This window comes from Salvelinus alpinus, chromosome 15 (genome assembly GCF_045679555.1).
Source record: "Salvelinus alpinus chromosome 15, SLU_Salpinus.1, whole genome shotgun sequence".
In the NCBI taxonomy this organism is placed as follows: Eukaryota; Metazoa; Chordata; class Actinopteri; order Salmoniformes; family Salmonidae; genus Salvelinus; species Salvelinus alpinus.
Genome location: NC_092100.1, coordinates 3,950,974 through 3,977,666, shown reverse-complemented (window position 1 = coordinate 3,977,666; position 26,693 = coordinate 3,950,974). Strand labels below are relative to the sequence as shown.

The 26,693-nt window shown below is 42.8% G+C and overlaps 1 protein-coding gene across 3 annotated transcripts in view; it reads left to right on the top strand.

Annotated features, from left to right (window-relative positions):
- Positions 1 to 26,693, top strand: part of lpp (LIM domain containing preferred translocation partner in lipoma) — a 460,602-nt gene that overhangs the window by 347,900 nt on the left and 86,009 nt on the right. For all 3 annotated transcript variants that reach the window (XR_011667934.1, XM_071342291.1, XM_071342290.1), the window contains exon 9: positions 10,951 to 11,120. Coding sequence is in view for 2 of the 3 variants with exons in the window: in XM_071342291.1 (XP_071198392.1) it covers positions 10,951 to 11,120 (170 nt within the window). In the remaining variant the exon portion in view is untranslated. The remainder of the gene's footprint in view (positions 1 to 10,950; positions 11,121 to 26,693) is intronic.

Below are 26,693 nucleotides of genomic sequence, written 5' to 3'. Positions count from 1 at the left end.
ACAGGGTGAGACACCTGGTGGGGGGTGGAGACAAGAACAAGACAGGTGAAACAGATCAGGGTGAGATACCTGGTGGGGGGTGGAGACAAGAACAAGACAGGTGAAACAGGGTGAGACACCTGGTGGGGGGTGGAGACAAGAACAAGACAGGTGAAACAGGGTGGGACACCTGGTGGGGGGTGGAGACAAGAACTAGACAGGTGAAACAGGGTGGGACACCTGGTGGGGGGTGGAGACAAGAACAAGACAGGTGAAACAGGGTGGGACACCTGGTGGGGGGTGGAGACAAGAACTAGACAGGTGTAACAGGGTGAGACACCTGGTGGGGGGAGGAGACAAGAACAAGACAGGTGAAACAGGGTGGGACACCTGGTGGGGGGTGGAGACAAGAACTAGACAGGTGAAACAGATCAGGGTGAGACACCTGGTGGGGGGTGGAGACAAGAACAAGACAGGTGTAACAGGGTGAGACACCTGGTGGGGGGTGGAGACAAGCACAAGACAGGTGAAACAGATCAGGGTGAGACACCTGGTGGGGGGTGGAGACAAGAACAAGACAGGTGAAACAGATCAGGGTGAGACACCTGGTGGGGGGTGGAGACAAGAACAAGACAGGTTAAACAAGGTGGGACACCTGGTGGGGGGTGGAGACAAGAACAAGACATATGAAACAGGGTGGGACACCTGGTGGGGGGTGGAGACAAGAACAAGACAGGTGAAACAGGGTGGGACACCTGGTGGGGGGTGGAGACAAGAACAAGACAGGTTAAACAGGGTGAGACACCTGGTGGGGGGAGGAGATGAGAACAAGACAGGTGAAACAGATCAGGGTGAGACACCTGGTGGGGGGTGGAGACAAGAACAAGACAGGTGAAACAAGGTGGGACACCTGGTGGGGGGTGGAGACAAGAACAAGACATATGAAACAGGGTGGGACACCTGGTGGGGGGTGGAGACAAGAACAAGACAGGTGAAACAGGGTGGGACACCTGGTGGGGGGTGGAGACAAGAACAAGACAGGTGAAACAAGGTGGGACACCTGGTGGGGGGTGGAGACAAGAACAAGACAGGTGTAACAGGGTGAGACACCTGGTGGGGGGTGGAGACAAGCACAAGACAGGTGAAACAGATCAGGGTGAGACACCTGGTGGGGGGTGGAGACAAGAACAAGACAGGTGAAACAAGGTGGGACACCTGGTGGGGGGTGGAGACAAGAACAAGACAGGTGTAACAGGGTGAGACACCTGGTGGGGGGTGGAGACAAGAACAAGACAGGTGAAACAAGGTGGGACACCTGGTGGGGGTGGAGACAAGAACAAGACAGGTGAAACAGATCAGGGTGAGACACCTGGTGAGGGGTGGAGACAAGAACAAGACAGGTGAAACAAGGTGGGACACCTGGTGGGGGTGGAGACAAGAACAAGACAGGTGAAACAGATCAGGGTGAGACACCTGGTGGGGGGGTGGAGACAAGAACAAGACAGGTGAAACAGGGTGAGACCTGGGGGGGGTGGAGACAAGAACAAGACAGGTGAAACAGGGTGGGACACCTGGTGGGGGGTGGAGACAAGAACTAGACAGGTGAAACAGATCAGGGTGAGACACCTGGTGGGGGGTGGAGACAAGAACAAGACAGGTGTAACAGGGTGGGACACCTGGTGGGGGGTGGAGACAAGAACAAGACAGGTGAAACAGGGTGGGACACCTGGTGGGGGGAGGAGACAAAAACAAGACAGGTGAAACAGATCAGTGTGTGACAGGAACTTTCATGTCGTCTTGGCAACTCCATTGACACGCCCATAGAATGATGCAGCCACCACTATGCTTGAAAATATGGAATGTGGTTCTCAGTAATGTGTTGTATTGGATTTGCCCCAAACATAAATCAAATCATAAGAAATTGTATTGGTCACATACACATGGTTAGCAGATGTTAATGTGAGTGTAGCGAAATGCTTGTGATTCTAGTTCCGACAGTGCAATAATAACTAACAAGTAATCTAACAATTCCCCAACAACTACCTAATACACATAATACACATAAATCTAAAGGGGTGAATGAGAATATATACATCTAAATATATGGATGAACGATGGCCGAACAGCATAGGCAAGGTGCAGTACATGGTATAAAATACAGTATATACATGTGATATGAGTAATGTAAGATATGTAAACATTATTTAAAGTGACATTGTTTAAAGTGACTAGTGATCCATTTATTAAAATGGCCAGTGATTGGGTCTCAATGTAGGTAGCAGCCTCTCTGAGTTAGTGATGGCTGTTTAGCAGTCTGATGGCCTTGAGATAGAAGCTGTTCTTCAGTCTCTCTGTCTCAGCTTTTGTATTCAGGGCATAAAGTTAATTTCTTTGTAATTTTTGTTTTGCAGTTTAGTGCCCTGTTGCAAACAGGAAGTACATTTTGGAATATTCAATATCTACCAATAGGTGCCCTTCTTTGCGAGGCATTGGAAAACCTCTCTGGTCTTTGTGGTTGAATCTGTGTTTGAAATCTACTGCTGGACTGAGGGACCTCACAGATAATTGTATGTGTGGGGTACAGAGATGAGGAAGTCAGTTAAAAAATAATTTAAAAAACGATTATTGCACACAGAGTGAGTCCGTGCAACTTATTATGTGACTTGTTAAAGCATTTCATAGGATTGTTTTACGCTTTATCCTGTGAAACTGGAGGATCATCCACTTACAAGGCCTCGAGCTTTATTTATTGTCAACATGATTGTCACTTTTACACAACGAAGTGGAAATACTTGTGGAATATGTTAATATTTTACACACGATGCATATTAATGAACAGCGCAAACAGACTCTAACCAGAGTAGAAAGAGGAGTGGGAGGCCCCGGTGCACAACTGAACAAGAGGACAAGTACATTAGAGTGTCTAGTTTGAGAAACAGACGCCTCACAAGTCCTCAACTGGCAGCTTCATTAAATAGTACCCCCAAAACACCAGTCTCAATGTCAACAGTGAAGAGGCGACTCTGGGATGCTGGCCTTCTAGGAATAGTTCCTCTGTCCAGTGTCTGTGTTCTTTTGCCCATCTTAATCTTTTATTTTTATTTGCCAGTCTGAGATATGTTACTGTGTGCGAAAGTATTCAGCCCCCTTGGCATGTTTCCTGTTTTTTAGCTTGATGGCCAAAAAGCTCAATTTTAGTCTCATCTGATCAGAGTACCTTCTTCCAAATGTTGGGGGAGTCTCCCACATGCCTTTTTGCGAACACCAAATGTGTTTGCTTATTTTGTCTTTAAGCAATGGCTTTTTTCTGCCCACTCTTACGTAAAGCCCAGCTCTGTGGAGTGTACAGCTTAAAGTGGTCGTATGGACAGATACTCCAATCTCCGCTGTGGAGCTTTGCAGCTCCTTCAGGGTTATCTTTGGTCTCTTTGTTGCCTTTCTGATTAATGCCCTCCTTGCCTGGTCTGTGAGTTTTGGGCGGCCCTCTCTTGGCAGGTTTGTGTGGTGCCATATTCTTTCCATTTTTTAATAATGGATTTAAGGGTGCTCCGTGGGATGTTCAAAGTTTCTGATATTTCTTTATAACCCAACCCAGATCTGTACTTCTCCACAACTTTGTCCCTAACCTGTTTGGAGAGCTCCTTGGTCTTCATGGTGCCGCTTGCTTGGTGGTGCCCCTTGCTTAGTGGTGTTATAGACTCTGGGGCCTTTCAGAACAGGTGTATACAGTTGAAGTCGGAAGTTTACATGCACCTTAGCCAAATACATTTAAACTCAGTTATTCACAATTCCTTACGTTCAATCCTAGTAAAAATTCCATGTCTTAGGTCAGTTAGGATCACCACTTTATTTTAAGAATGTGAAATGTCAGAATAATAGTAGATAGTGATTTATTTCAGCTTTTATTTCTTTCATCACATTCCCAATGGGTCAGAAGTTTATAGACACTCAATTAGTATTTGGTAGCATTGCCTTTAAATTGTTTAACTTGGGTCAAACGTTTCGGGTAGCCTTCCACAAGCTTCCCACAATAAGTTGGGTGAATGTTGGCCCATTCCTCCTGACAGAGCTGGTGTAACTGAGTCAGGTTGGTAGGCCTCCTTGCTTGCACACACGTTTTCAGTTCTGCCCACAAATGTTCTATGGGATTGAGGTCAGGGCTTTGTAATGGCCACTCCAATACCTTGACTTTGTTGTCCTTAAGCCATTTTGCCACAACTTTGGAAGTATGCTTGGGGTCATTGTCCATTTGGAAGACCCATTTGTGACCAAGCTTTAACTTCCTGACTGATGTCTTGAGTTGTTGCTTCAATATATCTACATAATGTTCCATCCTCATGATGCCATCTATTTTGTGAAGTGCACCAGTCCCTCCTGCAGCAAAGCACCCCCACAACATGATGCTGCCACCCCCGTGCTTCACGGTTGGGATGGTGTTCTTCAGCTTGCAAGCCTCCCCCTTTTTCCTCCAAACATAACGATGATCATTATGGCCAAACAGTTTTATTTTTCTTTCATCAGACCAGAGGACATTTCTCCAAAAAGTACGATGTTTGTCCCCATGTGCAGTTGCGAATTCGTAGTCTGGCTTTTTTATGACAGTTTTGGAGCTGTGGCTTCTTCCTAGCTGAGTGGCCTTTCAGGTTATGTCGATATAGGTCTCGTTTTACTGTGGATATAGATACTTTTGTACCTGTTTCCTCCAGCATCTTCACAAAGTCCTTTGCTATTGTGCGATTGATTTGCACTTTTCACACCAAAGTACGTTCATCTCTAGGAGACAGAACGCGTCTCCTTCCTGAGCGGTATGACGGCTGCGTGGTCCCATGGTGTTTATACTTGCGTACTATTGTTTGTACAGATGAACGTGGTTCCTTCAGCTGTTTTGAAATTGCTCCCAAGGATGAACCAGACTTGTGGAGGTCTACAATTGTTTTTCTGAAGTCTTGGCTGATTTCTTTAGATTTTTCCATGTCAAGCAAAGAGGCACTGAGTTTGAAGGTCGGCCTTGAAATACATCCACAGGTACACCTCCAATTGACTCAAATGATGTCAGTTAGCCTATCAGAAGCTTCTAAAGCCATGACATCATATTCTGGAATTTTCCAAGCTGTTTAAAGGCACAGTCAACTTAGTGTATGTAAACTTCTGACCCACTGGAATTGTGATACAGTGAATTATAAGTGAAATAATCTGTCTGTAAACAATTGTTGGAAAACTGACTTGTGTCATGCACACAGTAGATGTCCTAACCGACTTGCCAAAACTATAGTTTGTTAACAAGAAATTTGTGGAGTGGTTGAAAAACGAGTTTTAATGACTCCAACCTAAGTGTATGTAAACTTCCCACTTCAACTGTATATACTCATTAAGTATGTAGTATACAGTATGTCAGTATGGGTGTTCGAACACAGCTTAGGTGAATCCAGGTGAAAGCTATGACCCCTTATTGATGTCACTTCAATCAGTGTAGATGAAGGAGAGTAGACGTGGTTAAAGAAGGATTTTTAAGCCTTGAAACAATTGAGACATGGATTGTGTATGTGTGTCATTGAGAGGGCGAATTGGCAAGACAAAATATTGAAGTGCCTTTGAACGGGGTACGATACAGTATTAGGTGCCAGGCGCACCGGTTTGTGCCAAGAACTGTAACGAGTCTGAGTTTCTCACGCTCAACAGTTTCCCGTGTGTATCAAGAATGGTCCACCACCCAATGAACATCCTGCCAACTTGACACAACTGTGGGAAGCATTGGAGTCAACATGGACCAGCATCTTGTAGAGTCCATGCCCGATGAATTGAGGCTGTTCTGAGGGTAAAAGGGGGGTACAACACAATATCAGGACGCTGTTCCTAATGTTTTGTACAGCGTATGTGTATATGTGTGTATGACTGTGCACAGCATGCACTTACACACACACACAAACAACTTTCTCACACACACACATAACTCTCACACACGCACACATAACTCTCTCACACACACACACTGATAACTCTCTCACACACACACACACACACTGATAACTCTCTCACACACACACACACTGATAACTCTCTTACACACACACACATAACTCTCTCACACACACACACACACACATAACTCTCTCACACACACACACTGATAACTCTCTCACACACACACACACACTGATAACTCTCTCACACACACACACATAACTCTCTCACACACACACACATAACTCTCTCACACACACACACACACTGATAACTCTCTCACACACACACACATAACTCTCTCACACACACACACATAACTCTCACACACACACACACAAATAGCTGACTCACACACACTCATAAATAGTTCCTCAGGGCACCTAGCGATCACGAGCCACCAAAAGCAAGGTTTCCTTCTGGCTGTTTAAAGTGGGAGCTCTGTGGGACACGTTGGCTGTTTAGAGTGGGAGCTCTGTGGGACACGTTGGCTGTTTAAAGTGGGAGCTCTGTGGGACACGCTGGCTGTTTAGAGTGGGAGCTCTGTGAGACACGCTGGCTGTTTAAAGTGGGAACTCTGTGAGACACGTTGGCTGTTTAAAGTGGGAGCTCTGTGAGACACGTTGGCTGTTTAGAGTGGGAGCCCTGTGAGACACGTTGGCTGTTTAAAGTGGGAGCTCTGTGAGACACGTTGGCTGTTTAAAGTGGGAGCTCTGTGGGACATGTTGGCTGTTTAAAGTGGGAGCCCTGTGAGACACGCTGGCTGTTTAGAGTGGGAGCCCTGTGGAACACGTTGGCTGTTTAAAGTGGGAGCCCTGTGGGACACGCTGGCTGTTTAGAGTGGGAGCTCTGTGGGACACGTTGGCTGTTTAAAGTGGGAGCCCTGTGGGACACGCTGGCTGTTTAGAGTGGGAGCTCTGTGAGACACGTTGGGCGCTCTTATCCACTCACTGAAGATGGCCTGTGATCTGAAGACTATAACAGTCTCTCTCTCTCTCTCTCTCTCTCTCTCTCTCTCTCTCTCTCTCTCTCTCTCTCTCTCTCTCTCTCTCTCTCTCTCTCTCTCTCTCTCTCTCTCTCTCTCTCTCTCTCTCTCTCTCTCTCTCTCTCTCTCTCTCTCTCTCTCTCTCTCTCTCTCTCTCTCTCTCTCTATCTCCCCCCTCTCTCTCCTTCCCTCTGGCTCTCTGAAGTGATTACCAGCCTGTGATTCCATTGACACCCACACATCCCCCCGAGACGCGCCATCGCTAGTTTGTTTAATCTCTCTCCCGTACCGTTGTCATAGCGTACAGTAGGTAACGCAGCCTCTGTAATTGAGGTGTGTGTGTGTGTGTGTGTGTGTGTGTGTGTGTGTGTGTGTGTGTGTGTGTGTGTGTGTGTGTGTGTGTGTGTGTGTGTGTGTGTGTGTGTGTGTGTGTGTGTGTGTGTGTGTGTGTGTGTGTGTGTGTGTGTGTGTGTCTCAGTAAGTGAGTTGCAGATAGAAGGCTGGTGGAACCAGATGAAACCAGATAGCTGGGTCTGTTAGTTTAAAGGGTGTTTTAGGATTTATAACAATAGTTTAGAGAGTAGTGAACGTCTGAGTAGTGAACGTCTGAGTAGTGAACGTCCTCTGATATCCTAGAGCAGGGATGGGCATCTTTGATGGGGGTGGGGCCACAAAGAACCGGAACTCATCATAAGGGGCCACAGTGGCTCGTGGGTCTGCTTACCCAGACTACATCCTAGACTACATCCTAGAGTCTATCCCAGAGACTACATCCCAGAGACTACATGCTAGAGTCTATCCCAGAAACTACATCCCAGAGACTACATCCTAGACTACATGCTAGAGTCTATCCCAGAGACTACATCCCAGAGACTACATGCTAGAGACTACATCCTAGACTACATGCTAGAGACTATCCCAGAGACTACATCCTAGAGACTACATCCTAGAGACTACATCCCAGAGACTACATCCCAGAGACTACATCCCAGAGACTACATCCTAGAGACTACATCCTAGACTACATGCTAGAGACTATCCTAGAGACTACATCCTAGACTACATCCTAGAGACTACATCCCAGAGACTACATCCTAGACTACATCCTAGAGACTACATCCTAGAGACTACATCCCAGAGACTACATCCTAGAGACTACATCCTAGAGACTACATCCCAGAGACTACATCCCAGAGACTACATCCCAGAGACTACATCCTAGAGACTACATCCTAGACTACATCCCAGAGACTACATCCCAGAGACTACATCCTAGAGACTACATCCCAGAGACTACATCCTAGAGACTACATCCCAGAGACTACATCCTAGAGACTACATCCCAGAGACTACATGCTAGAGTCTATCCCAGAGACTACATCCTAGACTACAAGCCAGAGACTACATCCCAGAGACTACATCCTAGACTACAAGCCAGAGACTACATGCTAGAGTCTATCCCAGAGACTACATCCTAGACTACAAGCCAGAGACTACATCCTAGTGTCTGATTCTGATATACCCCCCTGGTTAGTTATATAGACACAATGTCTGATATCCCCGTTTCCTATATCTTCTGTCTGTGTGTCTGTACCACGCTTCAGCTCCACCATTTAGAACAGACAGGCAGTCAATCAGACAGGTAAAACAGTCAGACAGTCAATCAGACAGGTAAAACAGTCAGACAGTCAATCAGAGAGTCAAACAGACAGGTAAAACAGTCAGACAGTCAATCAGACAGTCAATCAGACAGTCAGACAGTCAATCAGTCAGACAGTCAGTCAATCAGACAGGTAAAACAGTCAGACAGTCAGACAGTCAAACAGTCAGTCAATCAGACAGTCAAACAGACAGTCAATCAGACAGTCAGTCAGACAGTCAGTCAACTCCAAATCAGACTTAGACAAAGCAAAAACCAAAAAGCAAAAAAAAAGATACTACAAAAACTAAAGTTACATTTATTCAACACAATATCACACTGTCTTTTGTCATCTTTATCTGTCTTTAGATGTGTGTAAAAAAAACAAAAAACATTGTAAGATATATTTTCTAAAACCCATTATTGCAAGATATCGCTAATTAAATTGCTAGTGTCATTAATTGAGTCAAAGATAAACTTCACATTGAGTTGGGGACATCTTAAACTGAGTTAAAGATATCTTCAAGTCAATTAAATTTATCCAAATGCCCTAAAAAAAATTATACAATCTAGCTCTTTCTGAAGCATTAATATCGGCTCACTACTTTGCCCTCAAAACACAAAGACAAGACAAGACTCTGAAGTTTTAGTCTCTTTATCATTAAAACATTAAAAGACTGTTTGACTTTTTCTATTCCATGCTGTCACTCTGTCACACTTATGTGATGGTTCTAAAATAAATAAATAAAGTGTCCCCAATGAATCCCATCCTTATCCATGAACATGAGGGTTTAGTGTGTAAAAGGGAGGGTTTAGTGTGTAACATGAGTGTTTAGTGTGTAACATGAGTGTTTAGTGTGTAACATGAGGGTTTAGTGTGTAACATGAGTGTTTAGTGTGTAACATGAGGGTTTAGTGTGTAACATGAGGGTTTAGTGTGTAACATGAGGGTTTAGTGTGTAACATGAAGGTTTAGTGTGTAACATGAGGGTTTAGTGTGTAATATGAGGGTTTAGTGTGTAACATGAGGGTTTAGTGTGTAAAAGGGAGTGTTACACTTCATTTCATTTGACTCAAGTATACATCGTTCTTTTTTTTCTCTCCCAGTTTATTAAGTACAGATCTACGGTATGTCCATTGAAGCTATAACAGGATGCTCAATAATATTAGTGATAGATAGAAATATCGCCATATCATCTGAAATAGATCGAAAATTATACTCCCCCCCCCCCCCCCCCTTCTCCAGCGTCAAAAAGATTCAGCCAAGACCATCCTATGTCTTCAGATGTCGGCCCTCCGATTCACTTCGGCCCTTTCAACCGCCGGTATAACGGAACAACTTCTAGACATTCCCTTGAGATGCTATCAGGCCCTGGATATGAAGTGTTCTGGGTGTCTGGCTCCTTTTTGGACTTTGGGTAGAAAGCCTTACTTCATCACACACTTGATTACAGATCAATAGTTATAGTCGGTCTGTTCTAATCAAGGAGTTGATTACCGGGATCATAGGACGACAGAAGACCAGAGTTGTCTTTCATGATTTTCTCTTTATCATTGATAAAGCCCATTACTTTAAGAGTAGTGGGGGACTGGTATGAGTTTCTGCAGCCCAATCTATCTGCTCCAGTCTCTGTTGAAGTGTTCTGAAGTGTGTTATCTTTATACGAGGCCTCTGAAGGCCCTTTGATTAAGGACGTTAGCTAGTGATCAGAAAGTAACCGGTTCGTATGGAAAGTTAGAACATAATACGGTTTATGATTGTCTCTCGAGTCACGATATGGAGACACTTTCTCTGTGGAGGCCACTTCTATACATTCACTATCATTCACTGTAGTGTCTCTATCTGCTCAAAACTAAGTCTCCTTCAGCTCAAAACCGAGTCTCTATCTGCTCAAAACCAAGTCTCTTTCAGCTCAAAACCAAGTCTCCTTCAGCTCAAAACCGAGTCTCTATCTGCTCTAAACCGAGTCTCTATCTGCTCAAAACCAAGTCTCTATCTGCTCAAAACCAAGTCTCTTTCAGCTCAAAACCAAGTCTCCTTCAGCTCAAAACCGAGTCTCTATCTGCTCTAAACCGAGTCTCTATCTGCTCAAAACCAAGTCTCTATCTGCTCAAAACCAAGTCTCTTTCAGCTCAAAACCAAGTCTCTATCTGCTCAAAACCAAGTCTCTATCTGCTCAAAACCGAGTCTCTATCTGCTCAAAACCGAGTCTCTTTCAGCTCAAAACTAAGTCCATTTCAGCTCAAAACCAAGTCTCTTTCAGCTCAAAACCAAGTCTCTATCTGCTCAAAACCATGTACTGTAACACGTGTAGCAATAAGAGCAGACAATCAGACCTGTGGATGAACCAGTCTAACCCCCACCTCCTCTCCTCCTCTACCCCAGGGCGGTGTGCCAGCTGTGGGGATAATGTGGTGGGTGAGGGTACCGGCTGTACCGCCATGGACCAGGTCTTCCACGTGGACTGCTTCATCTGCATGACCTGCAGTGGCAGGCTGCGCGGTAAACCCTTCTACGCCGTGGAGAAGAAGGCCTACTGCGAGCCCTGCTACATCGTGAGTCTCAGCCCATCTGTACACACAACACACACACACACACACACACACACACACACACACACACACACACACACACACACACACACACACACACACACACAGACACAGACACTGCACACACAGCACACACAGACACAGACACTGCACACACACACACACACACACACACACACACACACACACACACACACACACACACACACACACACACACACACACACACACACACACACACACAGACACTGTACACACAGACACACAGTGTGTAAAGTTCTCCTGAACCCTGGTACATTGTGAGTCTCGACCCATCCACCAATTTATTTCATCCCTTTACTTGTTGTACCCTGCACCTGTAAGTAACGTGGTGCTGTTTCACGTCACACATCCAGAATGCTCTCTGTCTTTCTGCCATCCAGAAGAACCAAACAGAAATAGTTGTTGTCATGACTCCTCTGAGTTAGAACAGAGAGTTGTCATGACTCCTCCTGAACACCACCACCTCCTCTGAGTTAGAACAGAGAGTTGTCATGACTCCTCCTGAACATCACCACCTCCTCTGAGCTAGAACAGAGAGTTGTCATGACTCCTCCTGAACACCACCACCTCCTCTGAGTTAGAACAGAGAGTTGTCATGACTCCTCCTGAACATCACCACCTCCTCTGAGCTAGAACAGAGAGTTGGCATGACTCCTCCTGAACATCACCACCTCCTCTGAGTTAGAACAGAGAGTTGTCATGACTCCTCCTGAACATCACCACCTCCTCTGAGTTAGAACAGAGAGTTGTCATGACTCCTCCTGAACACCACCACCTCCTCTGAGGAGGAGGTGGTGAACAGAGAGAGTTCTGCACATGCTCTGAGAATGGAATACCTTCCCGGCCCTGCAACTGTTGACCAGATTATAAGCCTTACTCATGTCGGCCTCGGAGAGCGAGATCACCCAGTCCTCTGGGTCAGCGGGGGCCCTCGTGCACAGCTTGGTGTTGTTTTTTGTCAAAGTGTGCATAAAATTCATTGAGTTTGTCTGGTAGAGAGGTAACGTTAGGTAGATCACAGCGGGGTCTTCCTTTGTAATCCGTAATGGACTGTAGCCCTTGCCACATGTGATGCCACCTTGTATATATCAAAAATATATAAGTATAAACAACAATGCAATATTACAAACACAAATAAACAGAAACAACACAGCCTCCATACCTCATACACCATACCTCATACACCATACCTCATACACCATACCTCATACACCATACCTCATACACCATACCTCATACACCATACCTCATACACCATGCCTCATACACCATACCTCATACACCATACCTCATACACCATACCTCATACACCATACCTCATACACCATGTGTCATACACTATACCTCATACACCATACCTCATACACCATACCTCATACACCATACCTCATACACCATACCTCATACACCATACCTCATACACCATACCTCATACACCATACCTCATACACCATACCTCATACACCATACACTATATCTCATACACCATACCTCATACACCATACCTCATACACCATACCTCATACACCATACCTCATACACCATGTCTCATACACTATACCTCATACACCATACCTCATACACCATACCTCATACACCATACCTCATACACTATACCTCATACACCATACCTCATACACCATACCTCATACACCATACCTCATACACCATACTTCATACACCATACATCATGCACCATAACTCATACACCGTACCGCATACACCATACCTCATACACTATACCTCATACACCATACCTCATACACCATACCTCATACACCATACCTCATACACCATACATCATACACCATAACTCATACACCATACCTCATACAAAATACAGCATACATCATACTTCATACACTACCTCATACACCATACTTCATACACCATACATTATACCTCATACACTATACCTCATACACCATGTCTCATACACCATACCTCATACACTATACCTCATACACCATACCTCATACACCATACCTCATACACCATACACCATACATCATACACCATAACTCATACACCATACCTCATACAAAATACAGCATACATCGTACTTCATACACTACCTCATACACCATACTTCATACACCATACACTATACATCATACACCATACCTCATACACCATACCTCATACACCATACCTCATACACCATGCCTCATACACCATACCTCATACACCATACCTCATACACCATACCTCATACACCATACCTCATACACCATACCTCATACACCATACACCATACAGTACACCATGCCTCATACACCATACATCATACACCATACACCATACCTCATACACCATACCTCATACAGTACACCATGCCTCATACACCATACATCATACACCATACCTCATACACCATGCCTCATACATCATACCTCATACATACTACAACACAGCCACCATGCGCTCGTGTCCTCAGCAGTAGCCTCGAGGTTGGCTACAATAGACCTGTCCTTTAGTTGAGCACCAACCTCGTGTTAATCCATGGCTTTTGATAGGGGAAGTAGCAAACCTTCGCCGTGGGGAAGTCGCTGATGAATGTCCTGATGAAGCCGGAGACGGAGCTGGTTTGCTCGTCGATGTTATCGGGCAGAGTCTCGGAACATATTCCAGTCAGCGCTAGCAAAGCATCCTGCAGCATAGCCTCCTGCAGCATAGCCTCCTGCAGCATAGCATCCTGCAGCATAGCCTCCTGCAGCATAGCATCCTGCAGCATAGCATCCTGCAGCATAGCCTCCTGCAGCATAGCCTCCTGCAGCATAGCATCCTGCAGCATAGCCTCCTGCAGCATAGCCTCCTGCAGCATAGCATCCTGCAGCATAGCATCCTGCAGCATAGCCTCCTGCAGCATAGCCTCCTGCAGCATAGCATCCTGCAGCATAGCCTCCTGCAGCATAGCATCCTGCAGCATAGCATCCTGCAGCATAGCCTCCTGCAGCATAGCCTCCTGCAGCATAGCCTCCTGCAGCATAGCCTCCTGCAGCATAGCATCCTGCAGCATAGCATCCTGCAGCATAGCCTCCTGCAGCATAGCCTCCTGCCGCATAGCCTCCTGCCGCATAGCCTCCTGCAGCATAGCCTCCTGCAGCATAGCCTCCTGCAGCATAGCCTCCTGCAGCATAGCCTCCTGCAGCATAGCCTCCTGCAGCATAGCCTCCTGCAGCATAGCCTCCTGCAGCATAGCCTCCTGCAGCATAGCCTCCTGCAGCATAGCCTCCTGCAGCATAGCCTCCTGCAGCATAGCATCCTGCAGCATAGCCTCCTGCAGCATAGCCTCCTGCAGCATAGCCTCCTGCAGCATAGCCTCCTGCAGCATAGCCTCCTGCAGCATAGCATCCTGCAGCATAGCCTCCTGCAGCATAGCCTCCTGCCGCATAGCCTCCTGCCGCATAGCCTCCTGCAGCATAGCCTCCTGCAGCATAGCCTCCTGCAGCATAGCCTCCTGCAGCATAGCCTCCTGCAGCATAGCCTCCTGCAGCATAGCCTCCTGCAGCATAGCCTCCTGCAGCATAGCCTCCTGCAGCATAGCCTCCTGCAGCATAGCCTCCTGCAGCATAGCCTCCTGCAGCATAGCCTCCTGCAGCATAGCCTCCTGCAGCATAGCCTCCTGCAGCATAGCCTCCTGCAGCATAGCCTCCTGCAGCATAGCCTCCTGCAGCATAGCCTCCTGCAGCATAGCCTCCGCTTCTTTGGACCACATTTCTCTACGGAGCGAGTCACGGGTACTTCCTGGTTTGAGCTTCTGTTTGTAAACAGGAAGCAGGAGTATAGAGTCGTGATCTGATTTGCCGAATGGAGGACGAGGGAGGGCTTTGTACGCTTGCTTGTGGGTACGGTAAAAGTGATCTAGGACTCTATCGCCCCCTAGTGGTGAAGGAGATGTGTTGATGGAAGTTGGGCATCGCGTGTCTCAGTGACGCGGAATTAAAATCACCGGCAAACAAGGAAAGCACCCTTCGTTTTTACTAAACTGTACGTTCTATATAGCATGTGGTATGATTAGTACACTGTATGCAGTTTAAGTAAGTAGTAGACAAGACAGATTTGTGACACGCCTGTGTCTTTTTAAGGATTAGACATGCATCCTACTCCCTTATTAAAGCCCTGGTCCAAAGTAGTGCACTATATAGGGAAGAGCACTATGGGCCCTGGTCCAAAGTAGTGCACTATATAGGGAAGAACACAATGGGCCCTGGTCCAAAGTAGTGCACTGTATAGGGAAGAGCACTATGGGCCCTGGTCCAAAGTAGTGCACTATATAGGGAAGAGCACTATGGGCCCTGGTCCAAAGTAGTGCACTATATAGGGAAGAGCACTATGGGCCCTGGTCCAAAGTAGTGCACTATATAGGGAAGAGCACTATGGGCCCTGGTCCAAAGTAGTGCACTATATAGGGAAGAGCACTATGGGCCCTGGTCCAAAGTAGTGCACTATATAGGGAAGAGCACTATGGGCCCTGGTCCAAAGTAGTGCACTATATAGGGAAGAGCACTATGGGCCCTGGTCCAAAGTAGTGCACTATATAGGGAAGAGCACTATGGGCCCTGGTCCAAAGTAGTGCACTATATAGGGAAGAGCACTATGGGCCCTGGTCCAAAGTAGTGCACTATATAGGGAAGAGCACTATGGGCCCTGGTCCAAAGTAGTGCACTGTATAGGGAAGAGCACTATGGGCCCTGGTCCAAAGTAGTGCACTATATAGGGAAGACCACTATGGGCCCTGGTCCAAAGTAGTGCACTATATAGAGAAGAGCACTATGGGCCCTGGTCCAAAGTAGTGCACTATATAGGGAAGAGCACTATGGGCCCTGGTCCAAAGTAGTGCACTATATAGGATACCATTTGGGACGTTAGCCTGTGTGTCTCCATGCAGACAGCTCAGTATTCTGATCCATAGCACTTTATCTGGAGGTACATCTGATAGGGAGATGAGACACAGTTGAAACAAACTGCAGATGTTAACCGAGTATTCAAATCACATTAGAATGTTAGATTGGATTACTTCCCTTTGTAGATTGGATAACAAATAATATTCCCTCTTCTACTCCTAACACCCCCCACCCCTGTTTCTGAGTCTCTTCATTCCCTTTTGTTTTCTCCAAAAATGTTGTGAACAGAAGGACAGTTCCAGTAAGATGTGAACAGAGGGACAGTTCCAGTAAGATGTGAACAGAGGGACAGTTCCAGTATGATGTGAACAGAGGGACATTTCCAGTAAGATGTGAACAGAGGGACAGGTCCAGTAAGATGTGAACAGAGGGACAGTTCCAGTAAGATGTGAACAGAGGGACAGTTCCAGTAAGATGTGAACAGAGGGACAGGTCCAGTAAGATGTGAACAGAGGGACAGTTCTAGTAAGATGTGAACAGAGGGACAGTTCTAGTAAGATGTGAACAGAGGGACAGTTCCAGTAAGATGTGAACAGAGGGACAGTTCCAGTAAGATGTGAACAGAGGGACAGGTCCAGTATGATGTGAACAGAGGGACAGGTCCAGTAAGATGTGAACAGAGGGACAGTTCCAGTAAGATGTGAACAGAGGGACAGTTCTAGTAAGATGTGAACAGAAGGACAGTTCCAGTATGATGTGAACAGAGGGACAGGTCCAGTAAGATGTGAACAGAGGGACAGTTCCAGTATGATGTGAACAGAGGGACAGGTCCAGTAAGATGTGAACAGAGGGACAGTTCTAGTAAGATGTGAACAGAAGGACAGTTCCAGTATGATGTGAACAGAGGGACAGGTCCAGTAAGATGTGAACAGAGGGACAGTTCCAGTAAGATGTGAACAGAGGGACAGTTCCAGTAAGATGTGAACAGAGGGACAGTTCTAGTAAGATGTGAACAGAGGGACAGTAAGATGTGAACAGAGGGACAGTTCTAGTAAGATGTGAACAGAGGGACAGTTCCAGTAAGATCGGGGTTTCTTGAGAAAACATTTCCAGAATCGATTTAGTTTTGTGGCAAATTTGTCAATGTAGGTAGTTGCTGTTTCAAAGATTGGATTTGACCTCTGAATTGGTCTCTCTTGCAAAAGAGATTGGATCTCAATGAGAATAACCTGCATCAAAAGGAAATTGCTTTACTTCTCACCATGGAAGTCCCATTCAAAGTGAAACCACACATGAATGGTCTATTTCTAATTGAGGAATTCAGTCTGGCGTTGCATCATAGTATGTTGTGTCTCTGATGTTCTTGGGCGTTCCTCTCAACTCTCAACTTCCTCAATCCAATTTCCCTAGTTATGCACAGATCAGAGGGAGATGACCCCATATAAAGTTACAGGGGGTCAAAGTTCATAACCCCTAAGACATGTTAACCTCTCACCATTACCAATAACAGGGGAGGTTATAATTTACAATTAGTGACTACAAAATGACACAGCACAATAGAGCACCATTTTTTTTTTATGGTGCACAAAATAATCTGAAACGCAACCAAAACAAGCAGCAAATGCATTCAACAAGTTTGAAAGCATCACAAGCGTGATGTAGAATATGGGACCAAATACTAAACCTTTGACTACTTTGTTGATAAGAATCTTTAGAGGTATCAATCATTTTGACCCTTACCTTTTTGAGATTTTGTAGTCATACCTTTTTTTTTCAGCATACACTATAGGTCAGTATTAGAATGATTTATTTTATACAGTCATTATCGCTAATCTTTATCAAGGGTGTCACTAATGTTGGGACTGTAGATCATATGTTCTTATAATGTCTGAACACCCTTATCCTATAGTCATTATCTCATAGTCACCGTTATCCTATAGTCATTATCTCATAGTCACCGTTATCCTATAGTCATTATCTCACAGTCACCCTTATCATATAGTCATTATATCATAGTCACCATTATCCTATAGTCATTATATTATAGTCACCATTATCCTATAGTCATTATCTCATAGTCACCGTTATCCTATAGTCATTATCTCACAGTCACCCTTATCATATAGTCATTATCTCACAGTCACCCTTATCCTATAGTCATTATCTCATAGTCACCGTTATCCTATAGTCATTATCTTATAGTCACCGTTATCATATAGTCATTATTTCATAGTCACCGGTATCATATAGTCATTATCTTATAGTCACCGTTGTCATATAGTCATTATCTCATAGTCACCCTTATCCTATAATTATTATCTCATAGTCACCGTTATCCTATAGTCATTATCTCATAGTCACCATTACCATATAGTCATTATCTCATAGTCACCCTTATCATATAGTCATTATCTCATAGTCACCCTTATCATATAGTCATTATCTAATAGTCACCCTTATCATATAGTCATTATCTTATAGTCACCGTTATCATATAGTCATTATTTCATAGTCACCGGTATCATATAGTCATTATCTTATAGTCACCGTTGTCATATAGTCATTATCTCATAGTCACCCTTATCCTATAATTATTATCTCATAGTCACCGTTATCCTATAGTCATTATCTCATAGTCACCATTACCATATAGTCATTATCTCATAGTCACCCTTATCATATAGTCATTATCTCATAGTCACCCTTATCATATAGTCATTATCTAATAGTCACCCTTATCATATAGTCATTATCTTATAGTCACCGTTATCATATAGTCATTATCTCATAGTCACCCTTATCCTATAGTCATTATATCATATCATAGTCACCCTGAACCTATAGGCATTATCTCATAGGCTTCCTTGTACAATAGTCATGGTCTCATAATTACAATTATCTTATAGTCATTATCTCATATTCAAAATGATCTTAAAGTCATTATCTCAGTCCCCCTTATCCCCGAGTCATTATCTCGTAGTCAAAATGATCATATAGGTATGGTCTCATAGTCACCCATGTCCTATAATCATTATTCCATAGTCACCCTTATCATGTAGTCATTATCTTATTGTCAAAATGATCATATAGTCATTATCTCACAGTCACCCTTATCATATAGTCATTATATTATAGTCAAAATGATCATATACTCATTATCTCACAGTCACCCTTATCATGTAGTCCTTATCTCATAGTCACCCTTATCCTATAGTCCTTATCTCAGTCATCCTTATTGTATAGTCATGATCTCATAGTCACTCTTATTCTGTAGTCATTATCTCTTAGTCACCCATGTTCTATAAGAAAAATACAAATGTTTTATTCTATAGGGAAATAAACATTTATATTCTATAGGGAAATATACATTTATATTCTATAGGGAAATTTACATTTATATTCTATAGGGAAATATACATTTATATTCTATATGGAAATATTCATTTATATTCTATAGGGAAATTTACATTTATATTCTATAGGGAAATATACATTTATATTCTATAGGGAAATTTACATTTATATTCTATAGGGAAATATACATTTATATTCTATAGGGAAATAGACATTTATATTCTATAGGGAAATAGACATGTATATTCTATAGGGAAATAGACATTTATATTCTATAGGGAAATAGACATTTATATTCTATAGGGAAATATACATTTATATTCTATAGGGAAATATTCATTTATATTCTATAGGGAAATTTACATTTATATTCTATAGGGAAATATACATTTATATTCTGTAGAGAAATATTAATTTATATTCTATAGGGAAATATACATTTATATTCTATAGGGAAATATTCATTTATATTCTATAGGGAAATTTACATTTATATTCTATAGGGAAATATACATTTATATTCTGTAGGGAAATATTAATTTATATTCTATAGGGAAATATACATTTATATTCTATAGGGAAATATTCATTTATATTCTATAGGGAAATTTACATTTATATTCTATAGGGAAATATACATTTATATTCTATAGGGAAATAGACATTTATATTCTATAGGGAAATATACTTTTATATTCTATAGGGAAATATTCATTTATATTCTATAGGGAAATTTACATTTATATTCTATAGGGAAATATACATTTATATTCTGTAGGGAAATATTAATTTATATTCTATAGGGAAATATACATTTATATTCTATAGGGAAATATTCATTTATATTCTATAGGGAAATTTACATTTATATTCTATAGGGAAATATACATTTATATTCTATAGGGAAATAGACATTTATATTCTATAGGGAAATATACATTTATATTCTATAGGGAAATATTCATTTATATTCTATAGGGAAATTTACATTTATATTCTATAGGGAAATAGACATTTATATTCTATAGGGAAATAGACATTTATATTCTATAGGGAAATATACATTTATATTCTATAGGGAAATAGACATTTATATTCTATAGGGAAATAGACATTTACAGTGGGGAGAACAAGTATTTGATACACTGCCGATTTTGCAGGTTATCCTACTTACAAAGCATGTAGAGGTCTGTAATTTTTATCATAGGTACACTTCAACTGTGAGAGACGGAATCTAAAACAAAAATCCAGGAAATCACATTGTATGATTTTTAAGGAAATTATTTGCATTTTATTGCATGACATAAGTATTTGATCACCTACCAACCAGTAAGAATTCCGGCTCTCACAGACCTGTTAGTTTTTCTTTAAGAAGCCCTCCTGTTCTCCACTCATTACCTGTATTAACTGCACCTGTTTGAACTCGTTACCTGTATAAAAGACACCTGTCCACACACTCAATCAAACAGACTCCAACCTCTCCACAATGGCCAAGACCAGAGAGCTGTGTAAGGACATCAGGGATAAAATTGTAGACCTGCACAAGGCTGGGATGGGCTACAGGACAATAGGCAAGCAGCTTGGTGAGAAGGCAACAACTGTTGGCGCAATTATTAAAAAATGGAAGAAGTTGAAGTTGACGGTCAATCACCCTCGGTCTGGGGCTCCATGCAAGATCTCACCTCGTGGGGCATCAATGATCATGAGGAAGGTGAGGGATCAGCCCAGAACTACACGGCAGGACATGGTCAATGACCTGAAGAGAGCTGGGACCACAGTCTCAAAGAAAACCATTAGTAACACACTATGCCGTCATGGATTAAAATCCTGCAGCGCACGCAAGGTCCCCCTGCTCAAGCCAGCGCATGTCCAGGCCCGTCTGAAGTTTGCCAATGACCATCTGGATGATCCAGAGGAGGAATGGGAGAAGGTCATGTGGTCTGATGAGACAAAAATAGAGCTTTTTGGTCTAAACTCCACTCGCCGTGTTTGGAGGAAGAAGAAGGATGAGTACAACTCTAAGAACACCATCCCAACCGTGAAGCATGGAGGTGGAAACATCATTCTTTGGGGATGCTTTTCTGCAAAGGGGACAGGACGACTGCACCGTATTGAGGGGAGGATGGATGGGGCCATGTATCGCGAGATCTTGGCCAACAACCTCCTTCCCTCAGTAAGAGCATTGAAGATGGGTCGTGGCTGGGTCTTCCAGCAAGACAACGACCCGAAACACACAGCCAGGGCAACTAAGGAGTGGCTCTGTAAGAAGCATCTCAAGGTCTTGGAGTGGCCTAGCCAGTCTCCAGACCTGAACCCAATAGAATATCTTTGGAGGGAGCTGAAAGTCCGTATTGCCCAGCGACAGCCCCGAAACCTGAAGGATCTGGAGAAGGTCTGTATGGAGGAGTGGGCCAAAATCCCTGCTGCAGTGTGTGCAAACCTGGTCAAGAACTACAGGAAACGTATGATCTCTGTAATTGCAAACAAAGGTTTCTGTACCAAATATTAAGTTCTGCTTTTCTGATGTATCAAATACTTATGTCATGCAATAAAATGCAAATTAATTACTTAAAAATCATACAATGTGATTTCCTGGATTTTTGTTTTAGATTCCGTCTCTCACAGTTGAAGTGTACCTATGATAAAAATTACAGACCTCTACATGCTTTGTAAGTAGGAAAACCTGCAAAATCGGCAGTGTATCAAATACTTGTTCTCCCCACTGTATATTGTATAGGGAAATATACATTTATATTCTATAGGGAAATATTCATTTATATTCTATAGGGAAATTTACATTTATATTCTATAGGGAAATATACATTTATATTCTATAGGGAAATATTCATTTATATTCTATAGGGAAATAGACATTTATATTCTATAGGGAAATAGACATTTATATTCTATAGGGAAATATACATTTATATTCTATGGGGAAATAGACATTTATATTCTATAGGGAAATATACATTTATATTCTGTAGGGAAATATACATTTATATTCTATGGGGAAATATACATTTATATTCTATTGGGATATATACATTTATATTCTATAGGGAAATATACATTTATATTCTATAGGGATATATACATTTATATTCTATAGGGAAATATACTGTACATTTATATTCTATAGGGAAATATACATTTATATTCTATAGGGAAATAGACATTTATATTCTATAGGGAAATATACATTTATATTCTGTAGGGAAATATACATTTATATTCTATGGGGAAATATACATTTATATTCTATAGGGATATATACATTTATATTCTATAGGGAAATATACATTTATATTCTATAGGGAAATATACATTTATATTCTATAGGGAAATATACATTTATATTCTATAGGGAAATATACATTTATATTCTATAGGGAAATATACATTTATATTCTATAGGGAAATATACATTGTCTATAGTGACGCTCTTGTTCAGCCTGCCCAGCCACATTTCAGAGTAGACACCATATAGAAAATGTATTCTATCCATATCTGTATCCATATCTAACCATATCCATATCTATCCATATATATCCATATCTATCCATATATATCCATATCTATCCATATCTATATCCATAGCTATATCCATATGTATATCTATATCCATATCTATATCCATATCTATCCATATCCATATCTATCCATATCTATATCTATATCCATATGTATATCTATATCCATATCTATCCATATCTATCCATATATATCCATATCTATCCATATCTATATCCATATCCATATCTATATCCATATCTATGTCCATATGTATATCTATATCTATATCCATATCCATACAGTGAAGAGGACCTCTGGTCCGTAGCTGTTGAATACAGTAAAGAGGACCTCTGGTCCGTAGCTGTTGAATACAGTAAAGAGGACCTCTGGTCCGTAGCTGTTGAATACAGTAAAGAGGAACTCTGGTCCGTAGCTGTTGAATACAGTAAAGAGGAACTCTAGTCCGTAGCTGTTGAATACAGTAAAGAGGACCTCTGGTCCGTAGCTGTTGAATACAGTAAAGAGGACCTCTGGTCCGTAGCTGTTGAATACAGTAAAGAGGAACTCTAGTCCGTAGCTGTTGAATACAGTAAAGAGGACCTCTGGTCCGTAGCTGTTGAATACAGTAAAGAGGAACTCTGGTCCGTAGCTGTTGAATACAGTAAAGAGGACCTCTGGTCCGTAGCTGTTGAATACAGTAAAGAGGCACTCTGGTCCGTAGCTGTTGAATACAGTAAAGAGGACCTCTAGTCCGTAGCTGTTGAATACAGTAAAGAGGAACTCTGGTCCGTAGCTGTTGAATACAGTAAAGAGGACCTCTGGTCCGTAGCTGTTGAATACAGTAAAGAGGAACTCTGGTCCGTAGCTGTTGAATACAGTAAAGAGGAACTCTGATCCGTAGCTGTTGAATACAGTAAAGAGGAACTCTGGTCCGTAGCTGTTGAATACAGTAAAGAGGACCTCTGATCCGTAGCTGTTGAATACAGTAAAGAGGACCTCTGATCCGTAGCTGTTGAATACAGTAAAGAGGACTCTGGTCCGTAGCTGTTGAATACAGTAAAGAGGACCTCTGGTCCGTAGCTGTTGAATACAGTAAAGAGGACCTCTGGTCCGTAGCTGTTGAATACAGTAAAGAGGGACTCTGATCCGTAGCTGTTGAATACAGTAAAGAGGACCTCTGGTCCGTAGCTGTTGAATACAGTAAAGAGGACCTCTGGTCCGTAGCTGTTGAATACAGTAAAGAGGAACTCTGATCCGTAGCTGTTGAATACAGTAAAGAGGAACTCTGGTCCGTAGCTGTTGAATACAGTAAAGAGGACCTCTGATCCGTAGCTGTTGAATACAGTAAAGAGGACCTCTGATCCGTAGCTGTTGAATACAGTAAAGAGGAACTCTGGTCCGTAGCTGTTGAATACAGTAAAGAGGACCTCTGATCCGTAGCTGTTGAATACAGTAAAGAGGAACTCTGGTCCGTAGCTGTTGAATACAGTAAAGAGGAACTCTGGTCTGTAGCTGTTGAATACAGTAAAGAGGACCTCTGATCCGTAGCTGTTGAATACAGTAAAGAGGGACTCTAGTCCGTAGCTGTTGAATACAGTAAAGAGGAACTCTGGTCCGTAGCTGTTGAATACAGTAAAGAGGACCTCTGGTCCGTAGCTGTTGAATACAGTAAAGAGGACCTCTGGTCCGTAGCTGTTGAATACAGTAAAGAGGACCTCTGGTCCGTAGCTGTTGAATACAGTAAAGAGGAACTCTGGTCCGTAGCTGTTGAATACAGTAAAGAGGACCTCTGGTCCGTAGCTGTTGAATACAGTAAAGAGGAACTCTGGTCCGTAGCTGTTGAATACAGTAAAGAGGAACTCTGGTCCGTAGCTGTTGAATACAGTAAAGAGGAACTCTGGTCCGTAGCTGTTGAATACAGTAAAGAGGACCTCTGATCCGTAGCTGTTGAATACAGTAAAGAGGACCTCTGATCCGTAGCTGTTGAATACAGTAAAGAGGAACTCTGGTCCGTAGCTGTTGAATACAGTAAAGAGGACCTCTGATCCGTAGCTGTTGAATACAGTAAAGAGGAACTCTGGTCCGTAGCTGTTGAATACAGTAAAGAGGAACTCTGGTCTGTAGCTGTTGAATACAGTAAAGAGGACCTCTGATCCGTAGCTGTTGAATACAGTAAAGAGGGACTCTAGTCCGTAGCTGTTGAATACAGTAAAGAGGAACTCTGGTCCGTAGCTGTTGAATACAGTAAAGAGGACCTCTGGTCCGTAGCTGTTGAATACAGTAAAGAGGACCTCTGGTCCGTAGCTGTTGAATACAGTAAAGAGGACCTCTGGTCCGTAGCTGTTGAATACAGTAAAGAGGAACTCTGGTCCGTAGCTGTTGAATACAGTAAAGAGGACCTCTGGTCCGTAGCTGTTGAATACAGTAAAGAGGAACTCTGGTCCGTAGCTGTTGAATACAGTAAAGAGGAACTCTGGTCCGTAGCTGTTGAATACAGTAAAGAGGAACTCTGGTCCGTAGCTGTTGAATACAGTAAAGAGGCACTCTGGTCCGTAGCTGTTGAATACAGTAAAGAGGACCTCTGGTCCGTAGCTGTTGAATACAGTAAAGTAGAAGTGGATAATTTAAGAACTGTATTTATGCATCTCATCAGCATAAATGTTCTTCTGGCATGAGATCAAAAGGATGAGGGGGAATCTGAATTTCTTAATGAAAGTAATTTATTATTCTATTATTCCCTTCCTCAGGGTCGTACGCCTCTGTACGATAAGAGAATGTGTGTGTGTGTGTGTGTGTGTGTGTGTGTGTGTGTGTGTGTGTGTGTGTGTGTGTGTGTGTGTGTGTGTGTGTGTGTGTGGGATTAGAGAATGGACGCGAGACTAGAGTCTCTCAGGAGAGATAGAGACGCGTGAGACTCAAGTGAGGAGGAGGGAAATGGAGGGATGAGGAGGAGGAAGAGTGAAATTTGAAATGAGGCTCGATCAGTCACAACCAAGTCAGTCCTGACGTACTTATTGATAAACTTTAGTATTGATGAGGAAATTCAATTCGTCACTTGTGCTTAAAAAACTGCACAGGAGCTTTCTGTTAAGGAGATAAAGACTTCCTGTTTCTCAAAGACTCTGATCCTGCCACCCATGCACTGCCCTCAATAATACTAACATGACAGACCAGGCTTTGCCTCAATATGTCCTTTGTTTAGCATAGTGGGACAGGAAGTGAAGTCATTGTATACATGAAATCAGTCCAAACATAATTATCATCCCAACTGCTGACAAGAATCGCAGGACTCCATACCGGTTAGAGCGATTGAAATGCAGTAATGTTTCTGTTCCACACATATCGAAGAAGGAAATCAATAGATGTTTTTCTAGACAGACAGGGAGGGACGGGACTTTACTTACAGTGCCTTTGTAAAGTATGCAGATCCTTTGACTTTTTCCGCCATTTTGTTACGTTACAGCCTAATTCTAAAATGGATTAAATATATATATTTCCCCCCCCCTCATCAATTTACACACAATACCACATAATGACAAAGCGAAAAACAGGTTTTTCGAAATTTTAGTAAATTTATTTTAAAAAATTATATGAAACAGAAATACCTGTTTTACATAAGTATTCAGACCTTGGTCAGGGAGGTGTCCAAGAACCCAATGGTCACTCTGACAGAGCTCCAGAGTTCCTGTGCGGAGATGGGAGAACCTTCCAGAAGGACAACCATCTCTGCAGCACTCCACCAGGCCTTTATGGTAGAGTGGCCAGACGGAAGTCACTCCTCAATAAAAGGCACATGAAAGCCCGCTTGGAGTTTGCC